The 23,236-nt window shown below is 43.0% G+C and overlaps 2 protein-coding genes across 2 annotated transcripts in view; one reads left to right on the top strand and one right to left on the bottom strand.

Annotated features, from left to right (window-relative positions):
* Nucleotides 1–1,395: 1,395 nt before the first annotated feature.
* The window catches only part of BCL10 (B-cell CLL/lymphoma 10), a 31,348-nt gene continuing 9,507 nt past the window's right edge, over nt 1,396–23,236 (bottom strand). Inside the window, exons 2-6 of the mRNA XM_011956101.1 lie at nt 17,518–17,531; nt 13,907–13,911; nt 12,258–13,052; nt 6,240–6,528; nt 1,396–3,597 (exon numbers count right to left, since the gene is read on the bottom strand). Of these exons, the coding sequence (XP_011811491.1) occupies nt 3,242–3,597; nt 6,240–6,528; nt 12,258–12,314 (702 nt within the window). The 5' untranslated portion in view covers nt 12,315–13,052; nt 13,907–13,911; nt 17,518–17,531 and the 3' untranslated portion in view covers nt 1,396–3,241. The remainder of the gene's footprint in view (nt 3,598–6,239; nt 6,529–12,257; nt 13,053–13,906; nt 13,912–17,517; nt 17,532–23,236) is intronic.
* Nucleotides 12,326–14,154, top strand: LOC105521785. The gene is made up of 2 exons (XM_011956100.1): nt 12,326–12,753; nt 13,612–14,154. The coding sequence occupies exons 1-2, from the start codon at nt 12,402–12,404 to the stop codon at nt 13,620–13,622; spliced, it is 363 nt and encodes a 120-aa protein (XP_011811490.1). The 5' UTR covers nt 12,326–12,401; the 3' UTR covers nt 13,623–14,154.

The following is a 23,236-nucleotide window of genomic DNA, read 5'->3' as shown; positions in this document are numbered from 1 at the left end:
AGGCTGAGGCAGGAGAATGGCGTGAACCCAGGAGGCGGAGCTTGCAGTGAGCTGAGATCCGGCCACTGCACCCCAGCCTGGGCGACAGAGCAAGACTCCGTCTCAAAAAAAAAAAACAGAAGCCAGTCTGAAAAAAGCTACATACTATGATTCCAACTATGATTCCAACTGTATAACATTCTGGGAAAGATGAAACTACAGAGACAATAAAAAGATCAGTGGTTGCCAGGGTTGGGAGTGAGATGAGAGGGAGGAAGGTATGAATATGCAGAACACATGAGCTTTCGAAGGTAGTGAAATTTTTCTGCATAATGGCAGATACAAGACATTACACATTTGTCAAAACCCATAGGACTGTATAACACACAGAGTGAACCCTAAATATGAACAATGGACTTTGGGTTAACAATAGTATCAAGATTCACTCATCAGGCTGGGCGTGGTGGCACACACCTGTAATCCTAGCACTTTGGGAGGCTGAGGCGGGTGGATCACCTGAGGTCAGGAGTTCAAGACCAGCCTGGCCAACATGGTGAAACCCTGTCTCCACTAAAAATACAAAAATTAGCCAGGTGTGGGGGCACACGCCTATAATCCCAGCTACTTTGGAGGCTAAGGCAGGAGAATCCCTTGAACCTGGGAGGTGGAGGTTGCAGTGAGCCGACATTGCACCGCTGGACTCCAGCCTGGGTGACAGCCAGACTCCATCTCAAAAAAAAAAAAAAAAAAAAAGATTGGCCGAGCATGGTGGCTCACGCCTGTAATCCCAGCACTTTGGGAGGCCGAGGTGGGTGGATCATGAGATCAGGAGATCAAGACCATCCTGGCTAACACAGTGAAACCCTGTCTCCACTAAAAATACAAAAAATTAGCCGGGCGTGGTGGCGGGCGCCTGTAGTCCCAGCTACTTGGGAGGCTGAGGCAGGAGAATGGCATGAACCTGGGAGACGGAGCTTGCAGTGAGCCGAGATCATGCCACTGCACTCCAGCCTGGGTGACAGAGTGAGACTCCGTCTCAAAAACAAACAAGAACAAACAAACAAAAAGACTGACTCATCAATTATAACAAATGTGCCACATCAGTGCAAGATAATGTGGGAAACTGAGGGAGAAAGGGGTATTTGGAAACACTCTGTATTTTCTGCTTTTTTATAAACCTACAACTGCTCCAAAAATACAGTATTAATAATATATACATATACATAAAAATTAATATTTTTGTATTATAAATATGGTATCCCTAAAAAGTAACTTTTTCACTGCTGCATTAATGAACTTAGTTAACAAACTGCATCCCATCAGTTATCCTAAATTACACACTTTTGGCAATGGCTAGTTTTCAGGGCTAAAAGGAAAAAAAAGATTTTGTAGAAGTCAAAAACCCACAAACCTAGCTTTATGCCAACCTTAATTTTATTGTCTATGTAGTTAGAAAACAGTCTGAAAGAAAACTCAGTGTTAAAACTAATCTATATACAGGTGTTATTGTATATCTAAATTATAATCTTTGATTCAATTTTTAAAAAGGTGTCCAGGAATTGAATTTTAAAGTCTGCTTCTGCTTTTTAAACCACCTTCCTTAAATGTAATCTATTTTCTTTCTAACACCACTATTTTTGCTATGCATTGGAGGTGAAACATTTCTCTATAATTCTTAGAAAATGCTTACACTAAAAAAAACCAATCTTTAAAAAATTTTAAAGCTAATATGCCAATCTCCTTGATGATGGATAAATTCATCAGTCCATCCAGAAATACAACTCGATCTCACAATCTTAAGTAATGTTTTTTATAAATATTGGCACATATTAAAAAAACTTTTAGATACTTCCTATTGAAAATTTGTAACTCCAAAATAGCACTACTTTAGTAAAAAAATTTTATTGTTAATAGGAAAATTTCAATTTCTACGTTTTTGCAATTAATAATGGAACTATATAGGAGACAGATGTCAGGAAACAGATAAACTGTAATTTAAATAAAAACAGTGAGAGCATAAGATTTATAAACGTGTAAAATTAGTTAAATTTTGTTATATAACAAAAAGACAAATCTGGCTAATGGCCCACTTTTTCAAATAGCATTAAAAACAGAATTGTCACACACACCAAAAATAATTTGTTCTAGTTATTTCAACTGTACATTGGTCCTCATTAAAAGAGAATGAAAAGTACAGAGAAAATATTTTTTAAAAAATCTCATCAGGCTAGGCGAGGTGGCTCGTGTCTGTAATCCCAGGACTTTGGGAGGCCAAGCTGGGTAGATTTCTTGAGCCCAGGAGTTCAAGACCAGCCTGGACAACATGGCAAAATCTATAAAAAAATACAAAAATTAGTGAGGCATGGTGGCACGCACTTGTAGTCCCAGCTATATTACATGAGAGGCTGAGGAGGGAGGATCACGTGAGCATGGGAGGCAGAAGTTGAAGTGAGCCCAGGTTGAGCCACTGCACTCCAGCCTAGGCGATAGGGCAAGACTCTTGTCTCAAAAAAAAGAAAAAAAAAGAGAAAAAAATACCTCAAATACCTCATCAAATTACATGTAATAACTGAGGTTTAGGCCAAGATATTTGTCTTTAAGAATGAAAATGATTAAGCCAAGAATGTGAAAATCCTAACAAAGTAGTATAATTAGTAAGGTTAATTAGAAATGAATGTTGGCAAACTGAGATCTGAGGTGGCTCATACTCCATCAAGTGTTCCTCCGGTATCAAAAAAAGGCTGTTTAAGTGCCTATAAGACAATGGAGTAGAAAAGAGATTTTTTATTTTTATTTTTCTATATTGGCAGTTTTCCCATCAGTGATTGGTTTTATTACTGAACAGGAACAGCTTAATGCTGAAAATTTGCTGCTGAATGACTGGCAAAGACTATTAGACTGAAAATTTCTAGCACAAATGCACTGAGGAAAAAACGTTCTTCCCAGTAAGAGTCTATTCTCAAATAGAGATATATTCCCTATTAAAATCAGTCTTAAAATAGAAAATACTTTAAAAAACAGTGAAAGACCTTAAAAAGGAAAAAAAGAAATTACTAAAAAGTACATGATCAACATGATTTACAGTTAGCTATCTTAAAAGTATGCTTTTTTATTCTAAAAATCCTATTTACAAAGTATGCTTACATCGCATTTTAAAAGACATGTATGAAATGTAAACAAATCATTACAGTCATTTTATAAAAAGATTCATATTTTTAAAAACATTTTTTGTCATCATTAAAAATTAAAAGGCAATAAAGTGTCACTGTCGTGAAACAGTACGTGATCTTAAGGGAAGAAACATCTCACTAGAGTTTCCACAAGTTCCTTCTTCTTCTAACTGCAGGTCTGGCGGCAAAGGAGGAGCCCCTGGGTCCCCAGGTCTGGGAAGTGTAGTTGAAGAGAAGATGGTATTTTCAGTTCTGCCTACTTCTAGAACAGGCAAATTCAGAGAAGAATTAGTGGAAAAAAAGGGCGTCGTGCTGGATTCTCCTTCTGGATGGTACATGACAGTGGATGCCCTCAGTTTTTCAGAGAAATTACTCTCATGTGAATTTGATCTGGAGAGGTTGTTCGTGGCTCCATCTGGAAAAGGTTCACAGCTGCTACATTTTAGTCCTACAATAAAATTATTCATATGTGAATGAAAAAGTAACTAAAAAAAATGGAGTCACTGTCCATCTTGTGACTTGTTAAAGATTACAAGCTAGTTACCCCACAATCAAAATTTAAATAGCAATTTATAATTTCTGTCATAATCTATTTCAAATCTAATTTGCTTTTCTCAACAACCATGAAGTGCACTATTATTTGCATTTTCTAGATAAGAAAATAGTCTCATGGAAGTTAAACGACATGTTATAATTCTTATTTAAGGTACAGTGTACATATAAACTTAACCATCTAAAATTTCTTATAAAATAAGAAATAGCTTTCACAATAAATATTCTTTAGTATTCTGGTACAAAAAATATTAGCCAATAAAAACAAAATGTAAACAGGGCAGACGCTAAAATTCTATCTGTTGATCAATGGCAATGGCTAATTCTTGAATAATAGGATATCAGAACTAAAAGGAATTTCAGAGGTCACCTAGGATAGTCTGTTATTATTAAAGATGAGAGAAAAGGGCGGAGCATGGTGGCTCACACCTGTAATCTCAGCACTTTGGGAGGCCGAGGTGGGCAGAACGTGAGGTCAGGAGTTTGAGATCAGCCTGGCCAACATGGCGAAACCCTGTCTCTACTAAAAATACAAAAATTAGCCAGGCGTGGTGGCAGGTGCCTGTAATCCCAGCTACTCTGGAGCCTGAAACAGGAGAATCGCTTGAACCTGGGAGGTGGAGGTTGCAGTGAGCTGAGATTGTGCCATTGCGCTCCAGCCTGGGCAACAAGAGCAACACGGTCTTAAAAAAAAAAAAAAAAAGAAAAAAGAAAAAAAAAGGCACAGGACAGTTAAGTCATGCCCAACATTCCAGGACTACTTTGTGGGAAACTGAGAACTACAATTCAATAGATAACGTCCTGTTTCTCAACCTCATAGTTTACTCAAATGACAGTGGTTGTTCCCAACAGCTATGGTATGAATGTATCTGCCAAACTTTCGCATGTTGGAAACTTGGTTGCCACTGCAGCAGTGTTAGGAGCTGAGGCCTTTGGGAGGCAACAGGGTCATGAGCTCTGCCCTGGACTAATGCCATTATCATGGGAATGGGTTACTTATTTTGGGAGTTCGACTCCTTTTTCTTCCCTTTCACACTCTTGCCCTCCCTCACTCTTCCATCTTCTGCCCTTCCACCACGGATGACCCTTGCCAGATGCTGACGCCATGGACTTGGACTTAACCAGCCTCTAGAACTGTAAGAAATGAATACATTTCTTTTCTTTATAAGTTACCCAGTCTCAAGTATTGCTATAGCAGAAAACAACTTAGATACCATCAAAGAATTTTATCACATCCATAGTTAACCATTATCCACAGGATTGAAAGAATAAACACAAATACAATTTACCCTTCCGTTAGGCTTAGCAAATATTCAACCTACAGGCACAGAAACCCTGAGTTGACAATTTTTAGGTAAAACCTGCATAGTCTATAAAGGACACTTACATGTCACTTCTTCCACTAGTTTTTCAACCTTACAATACAGTCAGCATGTCTATTCCATGCTATAGAAACTACTTTCTTAGATATGGCTCAAAAGGGAAAACTTGTCATGTGTCCCAGCAAGGGGACACTTATAGACTATGAGTTCCTTAAGGGCAGAACCCTAAATTATTCTTTTCTGTATCCCTAATGCCTAGAACAGCTGTAGAACGTCACATGCACATTTATGTGCTCTGGAGAGAGAGAGAGAGACAGCGAGGAACAGAGAAAGGAGGGGGTTGGGGATTTAAATTGTGTAGGCAATTCCACACAATATTCCAATCAATGAGTGTATCTTCTGGAGTGAGCGTGAAATGGGACAGGTGAATTTGCTATTCTCTTAATGTTTCCATGCTTTCACATCTTGTCAGAGTAGTTTCAAGTCACGAATATTTTATGCAACGTGATTCCTATAAACAAGTGCCAACTACTTCATCTTGTGATCAACTGGTGATCACAAGAAAAACTAGCAGAGTTGGACTTTTAAAATACTTTGCCTAAATACTGTTCTTTATGTGTAATGTACAGTATTTTCAGAGGTTACTCTTGAATAATTTTATATTCTGCTGACTTTAGAAACAAATCCTTATGTATACAGGGATTTCATAATAGTTATGTTTTCCATAAATGGTATTAAATGAATACAAATACAGTATATTGACAGATATTCCACTTTTTCAATGTAATAAGGTCATATAAGGTAAAATAAATGCAAATTGAATATAATTTTGAAGTTTAAACTTTTTGAAAGCAAAATGATCATTTCTGGTTTTTTTGTTTTGCTTTTTTGAGACAGGGCCTTGCTCTGTTGCCTAGACTGGAGTGCAGTAGCACAATCATGGCTCACTATAGCCTCAATGTCCCAGACTCAAGTGATCCTCCCACCTCAGCCTCCTGAGTAGCTGGAAACACAGGTATGCACCACCATGCCTGGCAAATTTTTTTATTTTTTGTAGAGACAAGGTCTCGCTATATTGCCCAGGATGGTCTCAAACTCCTGACCTCAAGCAATCCTCCCGCCTTGGCCTCCTAAAATGTAGGCACCTGGCCTCCTCTGCATTTTTAAAAAGCATTATTACATTTAAATTAACTCTTAGATAAGTAAGATATCTTACCTTTCAGATGTTCTAGTTTTATATTTCTAAGTTTCAGCACTTCATCTGTAATCTTCTGTATCAGGAAGTTCTGTGTTTTTTCTCGCCGAATAGATTCAACAAGGGTGTCTAGACCTTTTGGGTTTTCCTGTAAGTAGTCTAACAATTTTCCAGCCCTTTTTCTACTTGATGTTCGACAAGAAATTTCTTCAGTGTCTTCTCTACTGAGTATTTTTTTTGCACGTAGATGATCAAAATGTCTCTCAGCTATGATTTTCTCACACAGGTATACACGTAAATTTTCTAAGGCCTAGAAGACATAAAATATGGTTCAATGTTATTTTATAACATCTAAGAAAATCACATAGGTGACTATTAGTTAGCAGTCTTAACTGGTGTGAGATAATGTTCTAAAGTCAGGCGGCTCAGGCCTTCTAAAATGCATGCTAATTAAGATGAAGGTCCAAGTAGACACAAGTAGGTCCTAGACATTCCTCACTGCTTTGATCTCACCTTCAAACCTAAAAACCAAGACCAGGCTGTTGTGAGGAGGGACCGGCTGAATCTAGAGGGCCTGAGTCCTTGGAAACAGGGAGGTCTGTTGAGGGCCATCTTTGGGAGTAAAGATGAGGGCAAAGACTACTGTACATTTTAGCTATCGGTTAGCAACGAGTCCAGAATTAGTCAGGACCAATAACTTAGTGAGAGGTCTCACAGTCTGTAACTTTCTCATGTTTGTTATTAATTACTCCATTTCCTTAGAGTAAAACTATTAAAAACAAAAAACAAAACCCTAAACTGAAAGAGCCCATATGTATCTGTCTTTGGGGTCCGCTGGAAAGACTACACTCTAACTCAGTGAATCGGTCTTGGTGGAAGGGAGATGGAAAGATGTGTGGGGAATAGTGAGTGTTGGAAAAATGAAATAAATAAAGAAAAAGGACACCACAAAAAAGCAAACCTAGACTTGAGAAGTGCCTGAAAGCTTAATTAGCAGAAAACCCATGTTGATCTCAATAAATGGCATTAATAATTTGATATCGGTGACTGTATTTTAGCTCCTCTATTGACTAGATATATGATCTTGGGCAGGTAACTAACTCCTCTGTGCTTGTTTCCTCAGGTGACTGTTATATGAGGAATAAAGATAGGCAAAGTGCTTAGAAAAGTGCTTGGTACATAGTAAGTGATCAAAATATGTTAGTAATGATGACAAAGGTAATGGAAGGCCAAGTACCCTAGTATATGATGTCAGGAAAGTAGGCTAGGTGAAGGGTTCCTGTGGTTCTTGGTCTACTGAAGTTCCACATTTACTTGTTTGTTCACATGACAAACATTTTACGATTAATTCCTAATATGCCGAGTGCTGAGCAATGAGTATACAAAGATGAACAAGATTTGAATCCTACATGCAAAGGGCTCATGGTCTAGGTGGGAAAACGATAAATATCACAGGCAATAATTATAAAACAATGTGATAGGGCCCAGAAAAAAAAGATTGTAGGTCAAATACTGGAAAAGCACAGAGTAAGCAAATAACTATGTCCAGGACCTGGTCCTTATCATATCTGGCATGGATTATTAACAATAGAAACCTAGCTGCACTTACTACCTCCTTCCCCCTCCTCAACATTTCTCCTTCAAGAGAAAATGGAAATCTGGAGTATTATATGAATTTTACTAAATTTGTTTTAAGGATCTCACTCTGTCGCCTAGGCTGGAGAGCAGTGGCTTGATCATAGCTCACTGCAGCCCGAAATCCCTAGACTCAAGTGATCTCCATCTCAGCCTCTTGAGTAGCTAGGACTACAGGTGTGAGCTACCATGCCCAGCTAATTTTTATTTTTATTTTTTTGTAGAGGAGGGATCTTTGCTATATTACCTAGGCTGGTCTGGAACTCCTGGCCTTAAGTGATCCTCCCACCTTATCCTTCTGAGTTGCTGGGATTACAGGGGTGGGCCACTGTGCCCAGCAAATTCTAATATTGAAATTTTGTTAATTTAAAAACAATTTTAAAAACAATGTTCTGCCCTGTCTTAAAGGATAAAGTTCCTTTACGTGGCAGAATAGTAGAGAAGTTAAGAGCATGGCTCTAAAGTTGGACCAACCTCAGTTCAAATCTTAATCTAGTACTCACCCTTGTGAGAGCTGGCCCAAGTTACTTCACCACTCCAAGCTTCAGGTATGTTATTGATAAAATAAGGATTAAAAACTTAACTCACAGGACATCAAGGAGGACTAAATGCAAATACTATATATGAAGGTCACGCATAGTCCCTGTACACAGTAAGTAATAATAACTAATTAGGGAAGACAAAGTTCATTGATAATATGGCTCCTGCCTACCTCTCCAACTTAATCTATCACTACCTTTGTCCTGAAAATTTATGCTCTACCTAAAACTATCTGTCTCTCTACATTTTCTTATGTATTTTTGTCTTCTTTTCTTTTATCAGACCCTAAAGCCCCCATTCGTCCTTTAAGATTTAGGTCAGTGGACATCTTCTTTGGAAAGGTTTACCTAACTGCCCAGAATGAGTTAGGCACCCCCTCCTCTGTCCTTGTAGCACCTTGTGTATACATTTCACCTTTCTATACACCAGGACTCCACTTCTTTCACCTTATCTCAAAATTCATTTCCAGATACTTCCATTCCTGCCCCAGTATTCTTCTTGAAGTCACCAATGACTCCCTTATTGACAAATCTTTTCCATCTTCATTTTATTTTTCAGCTGCATAAACACAGTTGACTACTCCCTCCCTGAAACAATAAAATTGTTACATGAATACCACACTCTCCTGGTTTTCTTCCCATCTCTGTGGACACAAGTTTTCAATCATTTTCTCTTTTTCTTTTTTGTTACCCTTCTTTCAAGCGAACAATTCACTTTTTAAAACTCTTTAAAGGTTTTCAAACCATTTTTCTCTTCTAGCTCTCAGCTTTCTAGGTAAAATCATTCCATCTCACACTTACATTTCTAGCTCAGATCTCTGTTCTGATCTTTTAACTTTGCAGATGTAATTGCTGATAGGACATTTCCATGTACTAATCTAATTATATCCTCTTCCTCAACTCCCACGTTCAATCCATCACCAGGTCCTATCCTTTCTAGTTCAGAAATTGCATCTGGAATTCTCCTGCTCCATCCATCTCCACTACCTTCACCCTGATCCAAATCACCATCATCTTTCATCTCTATAGATTCCAAAAGCCTGCTCACTGGCTTCCCTGTTCTTATTCTTGTTCTCCTCAGTCCATGAAACAGGCAGAGGGATGTTTAAACAATACAATTCTTCAACATGTCTCTACATTACTTGGGGGGAAAAAAACGCCAAATACTTTATTTACTAAAAGGCTCTTCATGAAAATGGCTCTAGCCCACCTTCCTAACTTCCCTTCAGATTACCCTCTGCCTTCCTCTACTTTCCCCAAGTCACCAAGGTCTTGTATGTCTTAGGTCCTTGATAAATTCTATTCTGCCTAGAATGCTCTTCCCTCAGTTCTGTCAAATCTTTCAGGAATCAGTTTAAATGTAACCTCTCCTGACCATCCCATCTCAAGTCGATTTCCCCTACTATTGTCTTAGCACTGTTTGATTCCTTCATAGTAATTGCCATAATAAAAACAAATATATTTATTTATTTTAAATTCTAACATCTCTGTTTGAAGCAGACAGCTACGAGGTATGTTTTAGCCAACACTGTATATTCTGCACTTACCAGAGCACAAAGCAGTTAATGTTTCAGATGAATGTAAAACTCACTGCACTTATTTTGTGATTTAAAACGATTCCCCTCAAGAAACTGAGCTCTTTTCAAGTTAGGATTGTGTCTTCATTTTTAATTTTTGAACTGTTAGAACCAACCACAGTATCAGCTTCACAGTAGCATGTAATCTATATTTATTAAACTGAACTAAATCCAACCAACACAATGAGGCAAATAACTAGATAGGAGAAGGGGGAGACACTAAAGAAGTGGGAGGTCCCAAGGCGAAGGGTGATAGCACACCATTCATCAGGAAAGGCAATGCAGCAGCAATAGCAGGCAACTTTTGGAAAAGGATAATAAAAAATTCAATTTTTTGACAAGGTGAGCAATCTGTAGGATATAAAAGTAGATTTCCGGTAGACATTTGGAAATAAGGACCTAGAGTAGAGAGAGAGAGAAGTCAAAATATGTGGATAATTTTAAAACTAAGATCAGAAGTCATTTTGAAAATATGATGAAAAAAACCTCAAAGAAAAAAGCATGCACGGCCGGGCGCGGTGGCTCAAGCCTGTAATCCCAGCACTTTGGGAGGCCGAGACGGGCGGATCACGAGGTCAGGAGATCGAGACCATCCTGGCTAACACGGTGAAACCCCGTCTCTACTAAAAAATACAAAAAACGAGCTGGGCGAGGTGGCGGGCGCCTGTAGTCCCAGCTACTCCGGAGGCTGAGGCCGGAGAATGGCGTAAACCCCGGGGGCGGAGCTTGCAGTGAGCTGAGATCCAGCCACTGCACTCCAGCCCAAGCGACAGAGCTGGACTCCATCTCAAAAAAAAAAAAAAAAAAGCATGCACATAGTTTCTTTTATAGACCTTTTGAAACCCATCCATGGTTTCCTCAAGGTTACGCATTTCTGATATAGGCGTAAAACGAAATCCTGAAGATAGATAACATCAATGAACTGACAGAGAAAAAGAAAGACCTGGAAGCCCCTCTTCACATCTGTACTTGTATACAGATCTTATTTCCTTCCACTTGTAATTTCTCAGTTCCTATTTTATTAGCTGTAAAATGGGAATGGCAATTATCTTCTTTAGAGGTTGTTGTGAAGGGTAAGTGGGAACATTGTAAACTGTGTGACACAGCATCTGGAACATAGGAGGACTAGCTCTTGGAAGTTCAAGGTTTTACTGGCACTCACCATGAATAAAACAACATTTATTCTACAGTAGTTATTTATGTTCCATTCTTATCTCAACTAGAATGTAAAGTAGGAAACTGATCTTCATTTTTCTGTATCCTTCCAGACCCAAGGCCAGTGCTTTCCATATAGTAAGTGCTCCATAAATCTCTGTTGAATGAGGAAACTAAGCACAACTCCCAGTCACATCCAGTTTCCTTCTGCTGGTGAGTCACACCAATTGTGAGTACAGTGTAATAAAGCTTACAGCGAAGAGGAAGGGATTTGAAGTGGATGAACATTTAAAAAGTTGCCATCCTGTCCAGTTCACCAAAATGACTTTGTGAAAGTACTGCAGTGTTCAGTAAGAACACGTTTCATGTTGAGTTTGTTTTTAATTTGAATTCATGTAACGTATTTTAGTGATACTCATACAGGTCTCATCTGGCAAAACAAACGCAAAGGAAAAAGAATGTCCTATCTCAACAAAGCCATTCGTTACAAATAAATATGAAGGTTTATGTAGTTCTGCACCATCCGAGAAGAGCATAATTTAGCTACTGAATATTTTCGACGTTTACCTGTACATTAATTCTCAGCTACGTGTATTCACTCCCCCAACCCCAATTTAAATATGTGGGCGTCTGCTTACTAGGGGAATTCCAGGTTGTGCTTTCAGCTGTTGAGCTTCCTCAAGCCCCCTATGCAAAAGAGCTTCACATTTTTGGTCCACTGCTTGGGATCCTTCACCTGGTACAGCCTTCGCTCCAGGCTGAGAGAGCAGCCTAGGCAGCCTGACTCAAGGATGAATCTGAGCCACCGGTCCATGACGAAGCAGCTCCAAGAACACAGTGTGGGGAAAAGCATGAGGGGATGGGGGAGGAGTGGGCAAGAATCAAAACTCCACTGGGCAATAAAGCCCAAGCTCTGCGTTTAGTGACGTAAAACCTGGACTGACAGGTCACTGGAGGACCACTGCCACCAAGGTCCCTCGGATGCAGGGCTCGCCACAGTCTTCCTGTGCTAGGACTTTCCGCTCCTCGGACCTGGAGGATCCTCCTTGTCCTCGGACTCCAGGCTTCCGCTTCCCTTGCCCGCTGGGCTGCAGCCCGCACCCGCCCGCCCTGGGCACAGTTGCGTTACTCACGTCCTTCTTCACTTCAGTGAGGTCCTCCTCGGTGAGGGACGGCGCGGTGGGCTCCATGGTGGAGGCGGGAGATGGCGCTTCTTCCGGGTCCGGGAGCTCGAGCTGCGCCGCCCCGCCCTGGCTGGGGGTTTCGGTCTCCGGGTAATGGGGGAGAAGAAGAGGAGGCAGAGTGGGTCGCGAGAAAGACAGCCGCCCCTTGGGAACAGAGGGACTCGGGGGTCAAACCGTAACGCTTCCGGCCCCGCCTCTGGGGTCGACGGCGCCGCAAACCTACGCGTAGCGACGCGCTGTTCGGAGGAGTATTCCTTCCCTCTCTTAGAGGCTCAGGCGCAGGGACCGCCCCGCGGCGCGTCCCTTGGCAGAGCCCGCCCTGTCTCTGCGGCAGCCTATTGGCGCCAGCCCGCGGGCAGCTTCTGTTCCCGCCCCCGACCGGAGCCTTTCGGGTGGCTCCACCCACAACGGGCGTTTCCTCAAGCCACGCCTGCGCAGGTCGTGGGTAAGTGCCCCAGGTTAGCTTCCTCATAAGGCATCGTTTCCGTGGGTGGGGTCCGTCAGTGCCCAGGCAGCTGGCACTTTCAGCCTTTGCTGCCTGCTCACTTCGGGGGAGTCTGGTCTGGGCTTGTCAGTACCTTCGGGTTCCTCCCCTTTTCCCAGACCCTGCCCTACAATTTCCTGTTGCTGTGTTTGCCGGTTACTGTTTCGGTCACACACGAACGCACTCATACACACATACACATGCATACACACAAACAGCCTAACTACTAAAGAAATTTTTGAAAGAAAAAAAGAAAGCACCTACAATGCCACCACTTTAACACCTAATTTAATGTTTGCATACTTTTTGGTCACTGTTCATTATAAACATAATTTTTCCTCATTAGTTAATCTGTAATGGAGATAGATATGCTTACATTTCAGGGCTGCTGGGATCATATATAAAGTTCTTAAAGGTAGGTGGCACACAGTATGCACTCAACTGATTATTTATTTATTTATTGAGACAGGATCTCACTCTGTTGCCCAGCCTGGAGTGTAGTGGCGCGATCTCGGCTCTCTGCAGCCTCCACTTCCACGGCTCAAGCGATCCTTCCACCTCAGCCACCAAATAGCAGGGACTCCATGCGTGCACCACCAACCAGCCCAGGTAATTTTTTTGTATTTTTTATAGAGATGGAGTTTCGCCATGTTGCCCAGGTTGGTCTCAAACTCCTGGGCTTAAGCCATCCACCCGCCTTGGCTTCCCAAAGTGCAGGGACTATAGGCATGAGCCACCCGGCTCATCCTACTCAAACATTTATTGAGTCCTCACTAATATGTTCTAGGCAACTTATACTATGAGCCCTCCATTTTATAGGGGGAGACTGATGAAGACACGACTATCCCCAGACCATATTCTAACTACTATGGTGCTGTGTAAAAAGCAACCTGAGAAGTGTGGATGACAAGCTACGGGTAGGGCCCTGGGCCCAAGACGGTCGCTTGGACAACATGCTAAATAAACTATAAATAAACTCGATGGTATTTGAAGCTACAAGAGTAGATAAAAATGACAGGAGGACCAAGGACAAACTTGGGAAAGCCAATGTTTAAGGAAAGGGAAAGCAAAACACACACACACACACACACACAAACAATGTAACCAGAGCCACAAAAACTAGAATCACAGCACAGGGATTCTGATGTTTACATTATGTCCTGTTTCCATGTTGACACATTATACAAGGACAGTATTTTTTCTGATTGCTTAATTGTTCATCATCTTCCATCTGATTTACTTAACCATTCATCCTTTCATTTAACAAATGTTTTTTGAATGTCCACTATGTGCCAGACACTGTTCTAGGTGCTAGGAAAACAGCTGTGAACAAAACCAATAAAAATCCCTTCCCTCATGGAATTTATATTCTAGCGTATGTGTGTTTGGGGCAGAAGAGGTAGGCACTTGAAACATTTTATCTAAGTTTATTTATTGGAGACAGAATCTCACTCTGTCACGTGGGCTGGAGTACAGTGGCAGGATCTCGGCTCACTGCAACCTCTGCCTCCCAGATTCAAGTGATTCTCCTGCCTCAGCCTCCCGAGTAGCTGGGATTACAGTCGTGTGCTACCACGCCCGGCTATATCTAAGTTATTTATTTATTTTTTTTTTTGAGACGGAGTCTCGCTCTGTCGCCCGAGCTGGAGTGCAGTCGCCGGATCTCAGCTCACTGCAAGCTCCGCCTCCCGGGTTTATGCCATTCTCCTGCCTCAGCCTCCCGAGTAGCTGAGACTACAGGCGCCCACCACCTCACCCGGCTAGCTTTTTGTATTTTTTTAGTAGAGATGGGGTTTCACCATGTTAGCCAGGATGGTCTCAAACTCCTGACCTTGTGATCCGCCCGTCTCGGCCTCCCAAAGTGCTGGGATTACAGGCTTGAGCCACCTCGCCAGGCCAAGTTATTTTTAAAAATTAATTAATTTATTTTTTTTGAGACAGAGCCTCACTCTGTTGCCCAGGCTGGAGTGCAATGGCACCATCTCGGCTTACTGCAACCTCTGCCTCCCGGGTTCAAGCAATTCTCCTGCTTCAGCCTCCTGAGTAGCTGGGGCTCCAGGTGCATGCCACCACGTCCGGCTAATTTTTGTACTTTTAGTAGAGATGAGATTTCATCACGTTGGCCAAGTTTGTTTTAAACTTCTGACCTCAGGTGATCTGCCCACCTCAGCCTCCCAAAGTGCTGGGATTACAGGCGTGATCCCCCATGCCTGCCTATATCTAAGTTATTCAATTTATTAGAAGATGATAAATGCTAAGAGGAAAAAATAAAACAGGGAAGTAGGATGAGACTGTATGGATTGGTTAAAGTTTAAACTAGAGTGGTCATGACCTCACTGCTCACTTTGGGAGAGTCTGCTCTCGGCTTTTCAATACCAAGATAAGGGATTTCATTTATGCTTAAAGGAAGTGAGGGAGTGAGCTGTGTGGATATAAGGAGAGAGCATTATGAGTACAGCCGGCAACCAACAAAAATGCTCAGTGTAACTGGAAGGAGATGAATTCCTTGTGTGTTGAGTCATGAGTGTGCTGAGTCAGACTGTAAGCCACTGGAAGGTTCTGAGTAGAGTGACATGATCTGATTTGTGATTTGAAAGGAAGCAATTTTACTTTTGTGCTAAGGGGAAAGAAGATGGAAGAGGGAAAACCATTTAGGGAGTTATTGCTTTATCCAGGCCCCAGAGGTTGTGGTTCAGACCAGGGTGGAGCAGTGAGGGTGGTGGGAGCATTTTGAAATGAAGCAAGGAAGCAGTTTGATTTCATTTTGAAAGGATCACCCTGGCTGCTAAGTGGAGAGTAGATGGCGGGGGCAAGGGCAGAAACAGAGACTGGGTGGAGGCTACCACAATGTCAGGTTCATGACTGCACCAAATGTCATGCTTGGGGTCAGGTTCCAGCCCATGCTGAGGTCTAAGGGGAGTGGGTGGATGAGCAGAAAGAACACTCAGGGGACCATAGGCAGGTGAAAGATATTTTACTTAGCAGCAGCTCTCGTCAACAGCTTTCTTACACTAGCTCTCCACACTGTCCACCCTGTCTGAGCTGCTTAGTCTGGTGGCTCCCCCACACAGCTGCGTGGCTGACTCTCCCTTGCTTTCAGGGTCAGCAGCTTAACTCTTTCTCTCTCTGGGCACAAGCAAGCCGAGCTGTGTCCTGGCTCCCCACTGTCAGTCTCCAAGATGGACACCTCTGGCTCTCTCTCTCTCTCTCTCTCTCTGTGGGTGCCAGCACGTCTGCACAGTGTCAATGGGCAATTATACCTTTTACAGACAATAGTGGCTGAGAGCCAAGGGATGGCCTTCCCCATGTAGTGGCTCCATAGCTGTGATAACAAGTGGAGTTATACACCTGCGCTCTAAACTCGCTGAGTCCCTGTGGATGTTTACCTTGGGCTGTCCTTGACCAAACCACAGCCATGTTCCTTACACACAGCCATCCAGGCACAGCTTAGGGTGGCGTGACCGGGGTGGGGGCAGTGGTGAGCACTCCCCACTGACACCTTAAATCGTTCCCAAGTGTTCATTGTTATTAAAAAATTGTCATAGGATTTACATATTTTCATCAGTTTTCCTTTCAAATTATCATTGCCTTTGCATAAATTCCCAGAACCAGGAGTACAAAACCCAAGGAAATAAATATTTTATGGCTTTTCGTATATATTTTTGCAGGTGCTCTCCAAAAGGGTTGTTTTGGTCTATCTGTGTGTGAGAATGAACTGTTTTTACCACAGATCAGTTCTGCTGATGAAGGAGAGGATTCACCCATCAAAGCAAGTGAATTGAATGCTGCCAATTTAATGCACTCATTTTGAGGTTGCTACTGCACTGTTGTTCTTTTTTAAAGGAAACATTTTAAGCCCACCAAACTATAAAGAATATTACAAATACCCTACGCTCACTGCCAAGATGGAACAGACATTGATATATTGCCACATTTGCTTGTTATGGCTTTTGATTACCAAATGTTAGTGGCAGACATCTTTGATTCTTGAACATTCTTCCATGCCCTTACTATACATCTGAGTCTTTCTCTTTCCTTGACCATCATTTCATTTCTGACACCTCCAACCCTTTTCTATTCTCAGTATTCATTCCCTTATTTATTTAGTCAACTAAAAAGTTAAGTGCTCTGTGTTAGAATTGGGAGTTACAGAATAAGGATCAGGGATTGGGTGGGACTGAATGAAGATTACAGGAGTTTTTTTATAGCTGAAAGAGTAATATTTTGCTTTTCAGACTATGTGTCAATGTTCCCAAGATGAATTGCCTAGCTTAAAAAGCCACATCTGACTACCACATGCTTAATCACAGAGCTCGTTTGTGGCAGGATTTGCAACTCCCCATACTTCTTGCTTTCTAATGCATCACAATTCTTTCATTAGTAAACTAGTTTTCCTCTTTCTGCTAAATCACAGGGTCTGTCCAACAATGAAGTTTGGGCATAGTTTCAAGAAAACAGCCCTGCCCATCCACTACCTTGCAATAATCCTACTTCTTCCTCATCCCTTAACACAGCCTCCATACCACCTCAACTTCTAGGTACTCCATCTGCCTCCTACTGTGAAATAGAAGGCACCTGAGAAATGTGCTATGAGGGATACGGTTTAGATGCTACAAGCATAAGGCTGCATAACATCGTGGTACAGATGAGATATCATTAAGAACGAGGATGTCTGATATCTGACAGACAATGTATTAGTTTCCTAGGGCCATCATACCAAATTACCAAAAACAAGGTGGCTTAACAGATATTTATTCTCTCACAGTTCTGGAGGCTGGAAGTCCAAAATTGGCAGTGCCATGCTCTCTCTGAAGCCACGAGGGAGGATTCTTTCCTTGCCTCTTCCTCACTTCTGGTGGCTTCTGAAAATCCTTGGCATTCCTCAGCTTGTGGTGGCATCCCTCCCACCCCAGCCTCCATCTTCACATGACCTTCCTCTCTGTGTCTCCTCCTGTGTTTCTGTGTCCACGTTTCCTTCTTTTTAAAACACCAGTCACTGGATTTAGGGCCCACCCTAATTCAGTACGACCTTACCTTAACTTGATTACATCTGTAAAGACGCTTTTTTTATTCTTTTGAGACGGTCTTTCTCTGTCACCCAGACTGGAGTACAATGGCACAGTCACGGCTCATGGCAGCCTCAATTTCTGGGCTCAAGCAGTCCTCCTTAGTCTCCCAAGTAGCTGAGAATACAGACATGTGCCACCATGCTCAGCTATTTTTTTAAAATTTTTACTTTTGTAGAGACAGTGTGTTGTTATGTTGGCCAGGCTGGTTTCCAATTCCTGAGCTCAAACGATCCTCCTGCCTCAGCCTCCCAAATTGCTGGGATTATAGGCATAAGCCACCATGCCAGCCAAAGACTCTATTTTGAAATAAGTTCACATTCCGCGTTCCAGTAGATGTGAATTTTGGGGAGATGCTATTCAAGTCAGTACAGCTGAATTCTAGATTTGCCGATTATTAGCTGTAGAATCTTGGATCAATTAGTAAGTATGCAATAAAGATAGTGATAATAAGAATTCAGAGGTAGGGAAGAGGAAACCATTCTGACCGATAAAACAACATGAAAGAGGAGGTCACCCAGTATTTAAGCTGGGTGGGAGGATTTTAACATGTGGAGCTTTAACTGCTTATTGATTATTTATTCCATACTTCCTGTCAGATGTCAGATGCTGTATTGAGCAACAAATTCTATTCCAGGTGGTTGTGGAATTGTAAATTATGAATTATACATTTTCTGTAAATGGTTGGAAGAAAAAAGTGGCCAATTCCGAGATAGACACTCTTAGGTTTTAATGGCAAGATACTATGTGGTGAAATTCAGATGTTTAGCACAGGGACTTTGTGAAGACTCCTGAGGGTCCTGTCTCTAGGAATGGCTCTTGGCTTAGGAAGGAAAGACCAGGAAAGTGTAGGGTGGTGGTCGTGGACCTGAGAAAATGCTCTGACAATATTTGCTAGTGCACCCCAACACTAGGACATTGCTGGGACTGATGAAAGAACCGGAGATAACTGATCATTCCCTTTGCCTTCCCCCTAGAAGACTGGTTTAAAGAGCGCAGGCAGGCACCTGCTATAAGTCCTGACTGTTTGGAGGTTGCATACCAATATACCAGCAGGGGGATATTGGAGGAGGGGCTAGATCTCCCAGTCTTACAACTCCCTGGGAAGAAATAATCACTAGCAGTTTATTTCACATTCACTCTGAGCCAAGCACTTTACATCTGTGGTGGGAATTTAATGCCTATAACAGTCCTTACAGGTAGGCTTTATTATCCTTACTTTAGAGATGAGAAATCTAAAGCTTAGAAACAAGGTTTGCCCAAGTTCATTCTCCCACCAAATAGCAGAACTGGGATTCCAGTACAGCCTTGATAATAAGGCCAGTGTTCTTAATTATTAGCTGTAGACTGAGCTAAGTGCTTCAGGACATAATGATTCAGAAGAAGCTAGGATGCTTGAGCATTCTCTGAATCATTATATCCTGAGCCTCACAAATGGGTGTATCTGCTCCTGCTTGGGATTCATGAAGGGCAATGTGCAACAGTGAGAGTAGCTGAAGACCAGCAATGTTAACTAATGCAAGTCTCAGAAAGAGGAATATGATATTTGCAAACTCCAGGTGGGGTTTGATGGCAAGCATAATTCCAGAAAATAACTTTTTGTTTTTTTTTTTTTTTGAGATAGGGTCTTGCTCTGTTGCCCAGGCTGGAGTGCAGTGTTGCAATCTTAGTGATGGCATGGGTGGCCCGTCTGGAGGGACTGCTGTCATGACACTGGCTGCAGTGGGGGGCGGGGGGGGGCGTGGCCAGGGCTGTGAGCTCGACAGAGCTGGGAGGAGCTGGGAACTGTGGAAGCCCTGCCCACTTCTGAGCTGGCAGGGCGGGAGCCTTGTGCTCCCCCGGTGCAGCTTCAGCTGCCCAGGCACAGCTCCAGACCTGGACATCCCTGTGCTCTTGAGGGCCAGAATCAGGCAGGTCCCATGCCCTCCCAGGCACAGCTGCAGCCATCTAGCCACGGCTGTGGACCCGGGCATCTCTTGGGGGATGACTTCTGACCCTGCCCCTGCAGGCTCAGAAGTGCCTGCTCCTGCTGCCTGGCTTCTCTCCCACTCCCGGTGCCCACTCTGATTTTGGAGCAAAGTTGAGGCCAAGCCCAGGCCCTGTTGCAACCCAGCTGAGTGTACGCATGCTCAGAGCAGCACTGACACGCCAGCCCTCTGCCGCCTTGGCTCCCCTCCAGGCTTTGGGCACTGATGAGCACAGGAGGGAGACGGAGGGAGCACTGAGGGTGGCTCAGCGTGGGCCTGCAGGCACCCCTCAGCACAAATAGCTTGGGCAGTGGCAGGAGGCAAACAGGCTCCTGGGCAGAAAGGGGCAGGTCCCTGGTGAAGCCTCACCTTCAAGCCAGGGATGGCCTAAAGCCTGGTGGTGGGGCTGATGGGCCAGAATGGGAACTTATGGTGCTATTTTTCAGGCCCGCCCATGGCCACCCATGAACCAATCAGCATGCACTTCCTCCCCTCTGAAGCCCATAAAAATCCCTGGATTCAGCCAAACTTCGATGACGAGATGACCTGCCTTTGGAGAGGAGCTACGTTCTCCAGGATCTCCTCTCTGCTGAGAGCTGGGCATAAGTTGGGACTACCAGCTGCAGAGAGGAGCTGCCCACTCTAGGGTCTCCTCTGCTGAGAGCTGAACACTGTTGGGACAACCTGCCTGTGGAGAGGAGCTACCCACTGTGGTTTCCTCTAAGCTGTTCTGTCACTCAGGATAGCTCCTCTTTGACTTGCTCAACCTCCACTTGTCTGTGTACCTCATTCTTCCTAGACACAGGACAAGAACTTGGGACGTGCTGAATGCCTGGGCTAAAAAAGCTATAACACAAATGGGTCTGAAATACGCCCCTTGCTCACCATGTGTGGGCAACAAGAAGGAGAGAAGAGCTGCAGCCCTTCTGGGAGCCCAGACCTAGGAGCTCCCCAAGCCAGAGCTGTGACACCCTCTCTGGGACTCTGTGGTTCCTGGCATCTCCAGGCTTCCGGGTGCCACTGCATTCCTCAGTGCCAGCCATGGAAGCTGCCTGTGGTACACCTGGTCCTGTCACAGCCTCACGGGGAGCTGCCACCTGTGCTGGTGCTTGGAGCTGCCTGTCCCACCGCAGCCAGTGTGCCTGGCTGTGCTCAGTGGCTGGACCCCATACTTGCTCACTCACACACCCCTCGCTGCTCTGTGCCTGGCTGTCCCTTGACAGGCATGAGATTCAGGCCAGTAGTGCAAGCTGTGCACAGCCTGCCAGGCTGATTGGGTGGGACAAGCCCAGCAGGCCCGAGTAAAAACTCAGACAAAAGCCCCACTGGCCACACAGGTTTCTGGCTGGTGAAGTGACACCCACCCCATGACATCAGCTCACTGCAGCTTCAACCTCCTGGGCTCAAGTGATCCTCCTGCCTCAGCCTCCCGAGGTACTGGGACTACAGGTATACACCACCATGCCCAGCTAATTTTTGTATTTTTTGTAGAGATGGGGTTTCACCATATTGCCCAGGCAAGTCTTGAACTCTCGGGCTCAAGTGATCCATCTGCCTTGGTCCCCCAAAGTGCTGGGATTACAGGCATGAGGCACTGTGCCCAGCCTCAGAAAAGAATATTAAAGGAGCAGCTCTTGAAAGCCTAAAGTGGGAGCGTCTAGGCTTTCAGGAGCTACTTACTCCTTTAATATTCTTTGCGGGTGACATCCCTCAAAATCAGTCATTTCCCTTCCCATTCTCATGACTGGAGTCAGTGGTCCTCAGTCTCGGCTATTTAATAGAATCACTTGGGAATGGACATTCAAGTCCCACCTAGAGCAATTAAAAAGATTCTTTGGAAAAATCCAAAGTGAATGGGAGGAGTACTGAGCTGTTACTTCCACCATCGTCTCTATTGCTTTCCAGAGTCCATCCCTCTCACTAGGGAGAAGCCATGGTTTTAGTGATGTGCTAGACAATTTCCTCTATTTAAAGGAGGTATTTACTGCCAAGGGGACACTGTATATAGAAAGACCAAGAACGGAATATGAATATGAATAAGAAAAGGTGCCTTCACTCTCAAAGATCACAGAAGCAAACAGAGCTGTGTCTTGGAAATATGAAGGAAAGGCCTATATTCCAGAGTAGCCCCAAGGGTGTGGGGTCAGAGAAAATTTCTTCAAGCAGTTCTGAAGGCTGGAAGTCCAAGATCAAAGCACCAGCATTTGGTGTCTGGTGAGGGCTGCGCTCTGCTTCCAAGATGATGCCTTATTGCTGCATTCTTCAGAGAGGAGAAATGCTAAGTTTTCATATGGTGGAAGGTAGAAGAGCAAGAGGAATGAATTCCTTACATGAAGCCATTCTATAAAAGCACCAGTTCTATTGCTAAGTGAGGAGCCCTCATGGCCTAATCATCTTTTAAAAGCCCCACCTCTTAATACTGTCATATTGGCAACACCTGAATTTTGAAGGCTACCTATTCAAACCATAACACTTGTTTTATATATATTTAAATTGTTCTTTAATAAAATACTTTACCTAACAAAAATTCTGTGGAAGCCAAAGCAGTGGTAGTTATTATCTTTGTGGTAACAGTTTTATTGAGATATAATATACATACCATACAATTTAAGTATATGTTTATACATATACAATTTAAAGTATACAATTCAGTGGTTTTAAGTATATTCACAGTTCTGCAACCATCACCACAATCAATTTCAGAATATTTAATCACTCCAAAAGGATAGTTGTATCTGTAGCCACCCCTAATCCTCTCATCTTTCTTAGCCCTAGACAACCATTAGTCTACTTTCTATTGCTATAGATTTGCCATACTGAAAATTTAATATAAATGGAATGATACAATACGTGGCCTTTTGTGTCTGGCTTTTTTCACTTAACAATGTTTTCAAGGTTCATCCATGCTATAGCACAAATCAGTACTTCATTTCTTTTTATGGCTGAATAATATTTCATTGTATAAATATGTCACATTTTATTTATGCAATCATCATTTGAGAGACATTTGGATTATTTCCACATATTTTGGCCGTTATGAATAATGCTATTCATATGGCTATATGGCTGTTATGAATAATATTATAAAAATTCATTTGCAAATTGGGACATCTAATCCCTCCCCCAGTATTCACCAGCTGGTATATAGGGATGTGGCCTTCAGACATTTGAACTTGGGTTTTCATTTTTCTTGGGTATATATCTAGGAGTGAAATGGCTGGGTTGCGTGGTAACGATATTTAATTTCTTGAGGAGCAGTGGTAGTTTTTTTTTTTTTTGAGACAGAGTCTCGCTCTGTTGCCCAGGCTGGAGTGCGGTGGTGCGAACTCCGCTCACTGCAACCTCTGCTTGCTGGGCTCAAGCTTTCCTCCCACCTCAGCCTCCCGACTAGCTGGGACTACAATCATGCAC

Source organism: Colobus angolensis, unplaced genomic scaffold (assembly GCF_000951035.1).
Source record: "Colobus angolensis palliatus isolate OR3802 unplaced genomic scaffold, Cang.pa_1.0 Scaffold41, whole genome shotgun sequence".
NCBI lineage: Eukaryota > Metazoa > Chordata > Mammalia > Primates > Cercopithecidae > Colobus > Colobus angolensis.
The sequence above is the reverse complement of the archived record's forward strand: the minus strand, read 5'-3'. Positions and strand labels throughout refer to the sequence as shown.

Coding starts and splice junctions, on each gene's coding strand:
- LOC105521785 (XM_011956100.1), top strand. CDS start 12,402: ATGGGGGAGAAGAAGAGGAGGCAGAGTGGGTCGCGAGAAAGACAGCCG.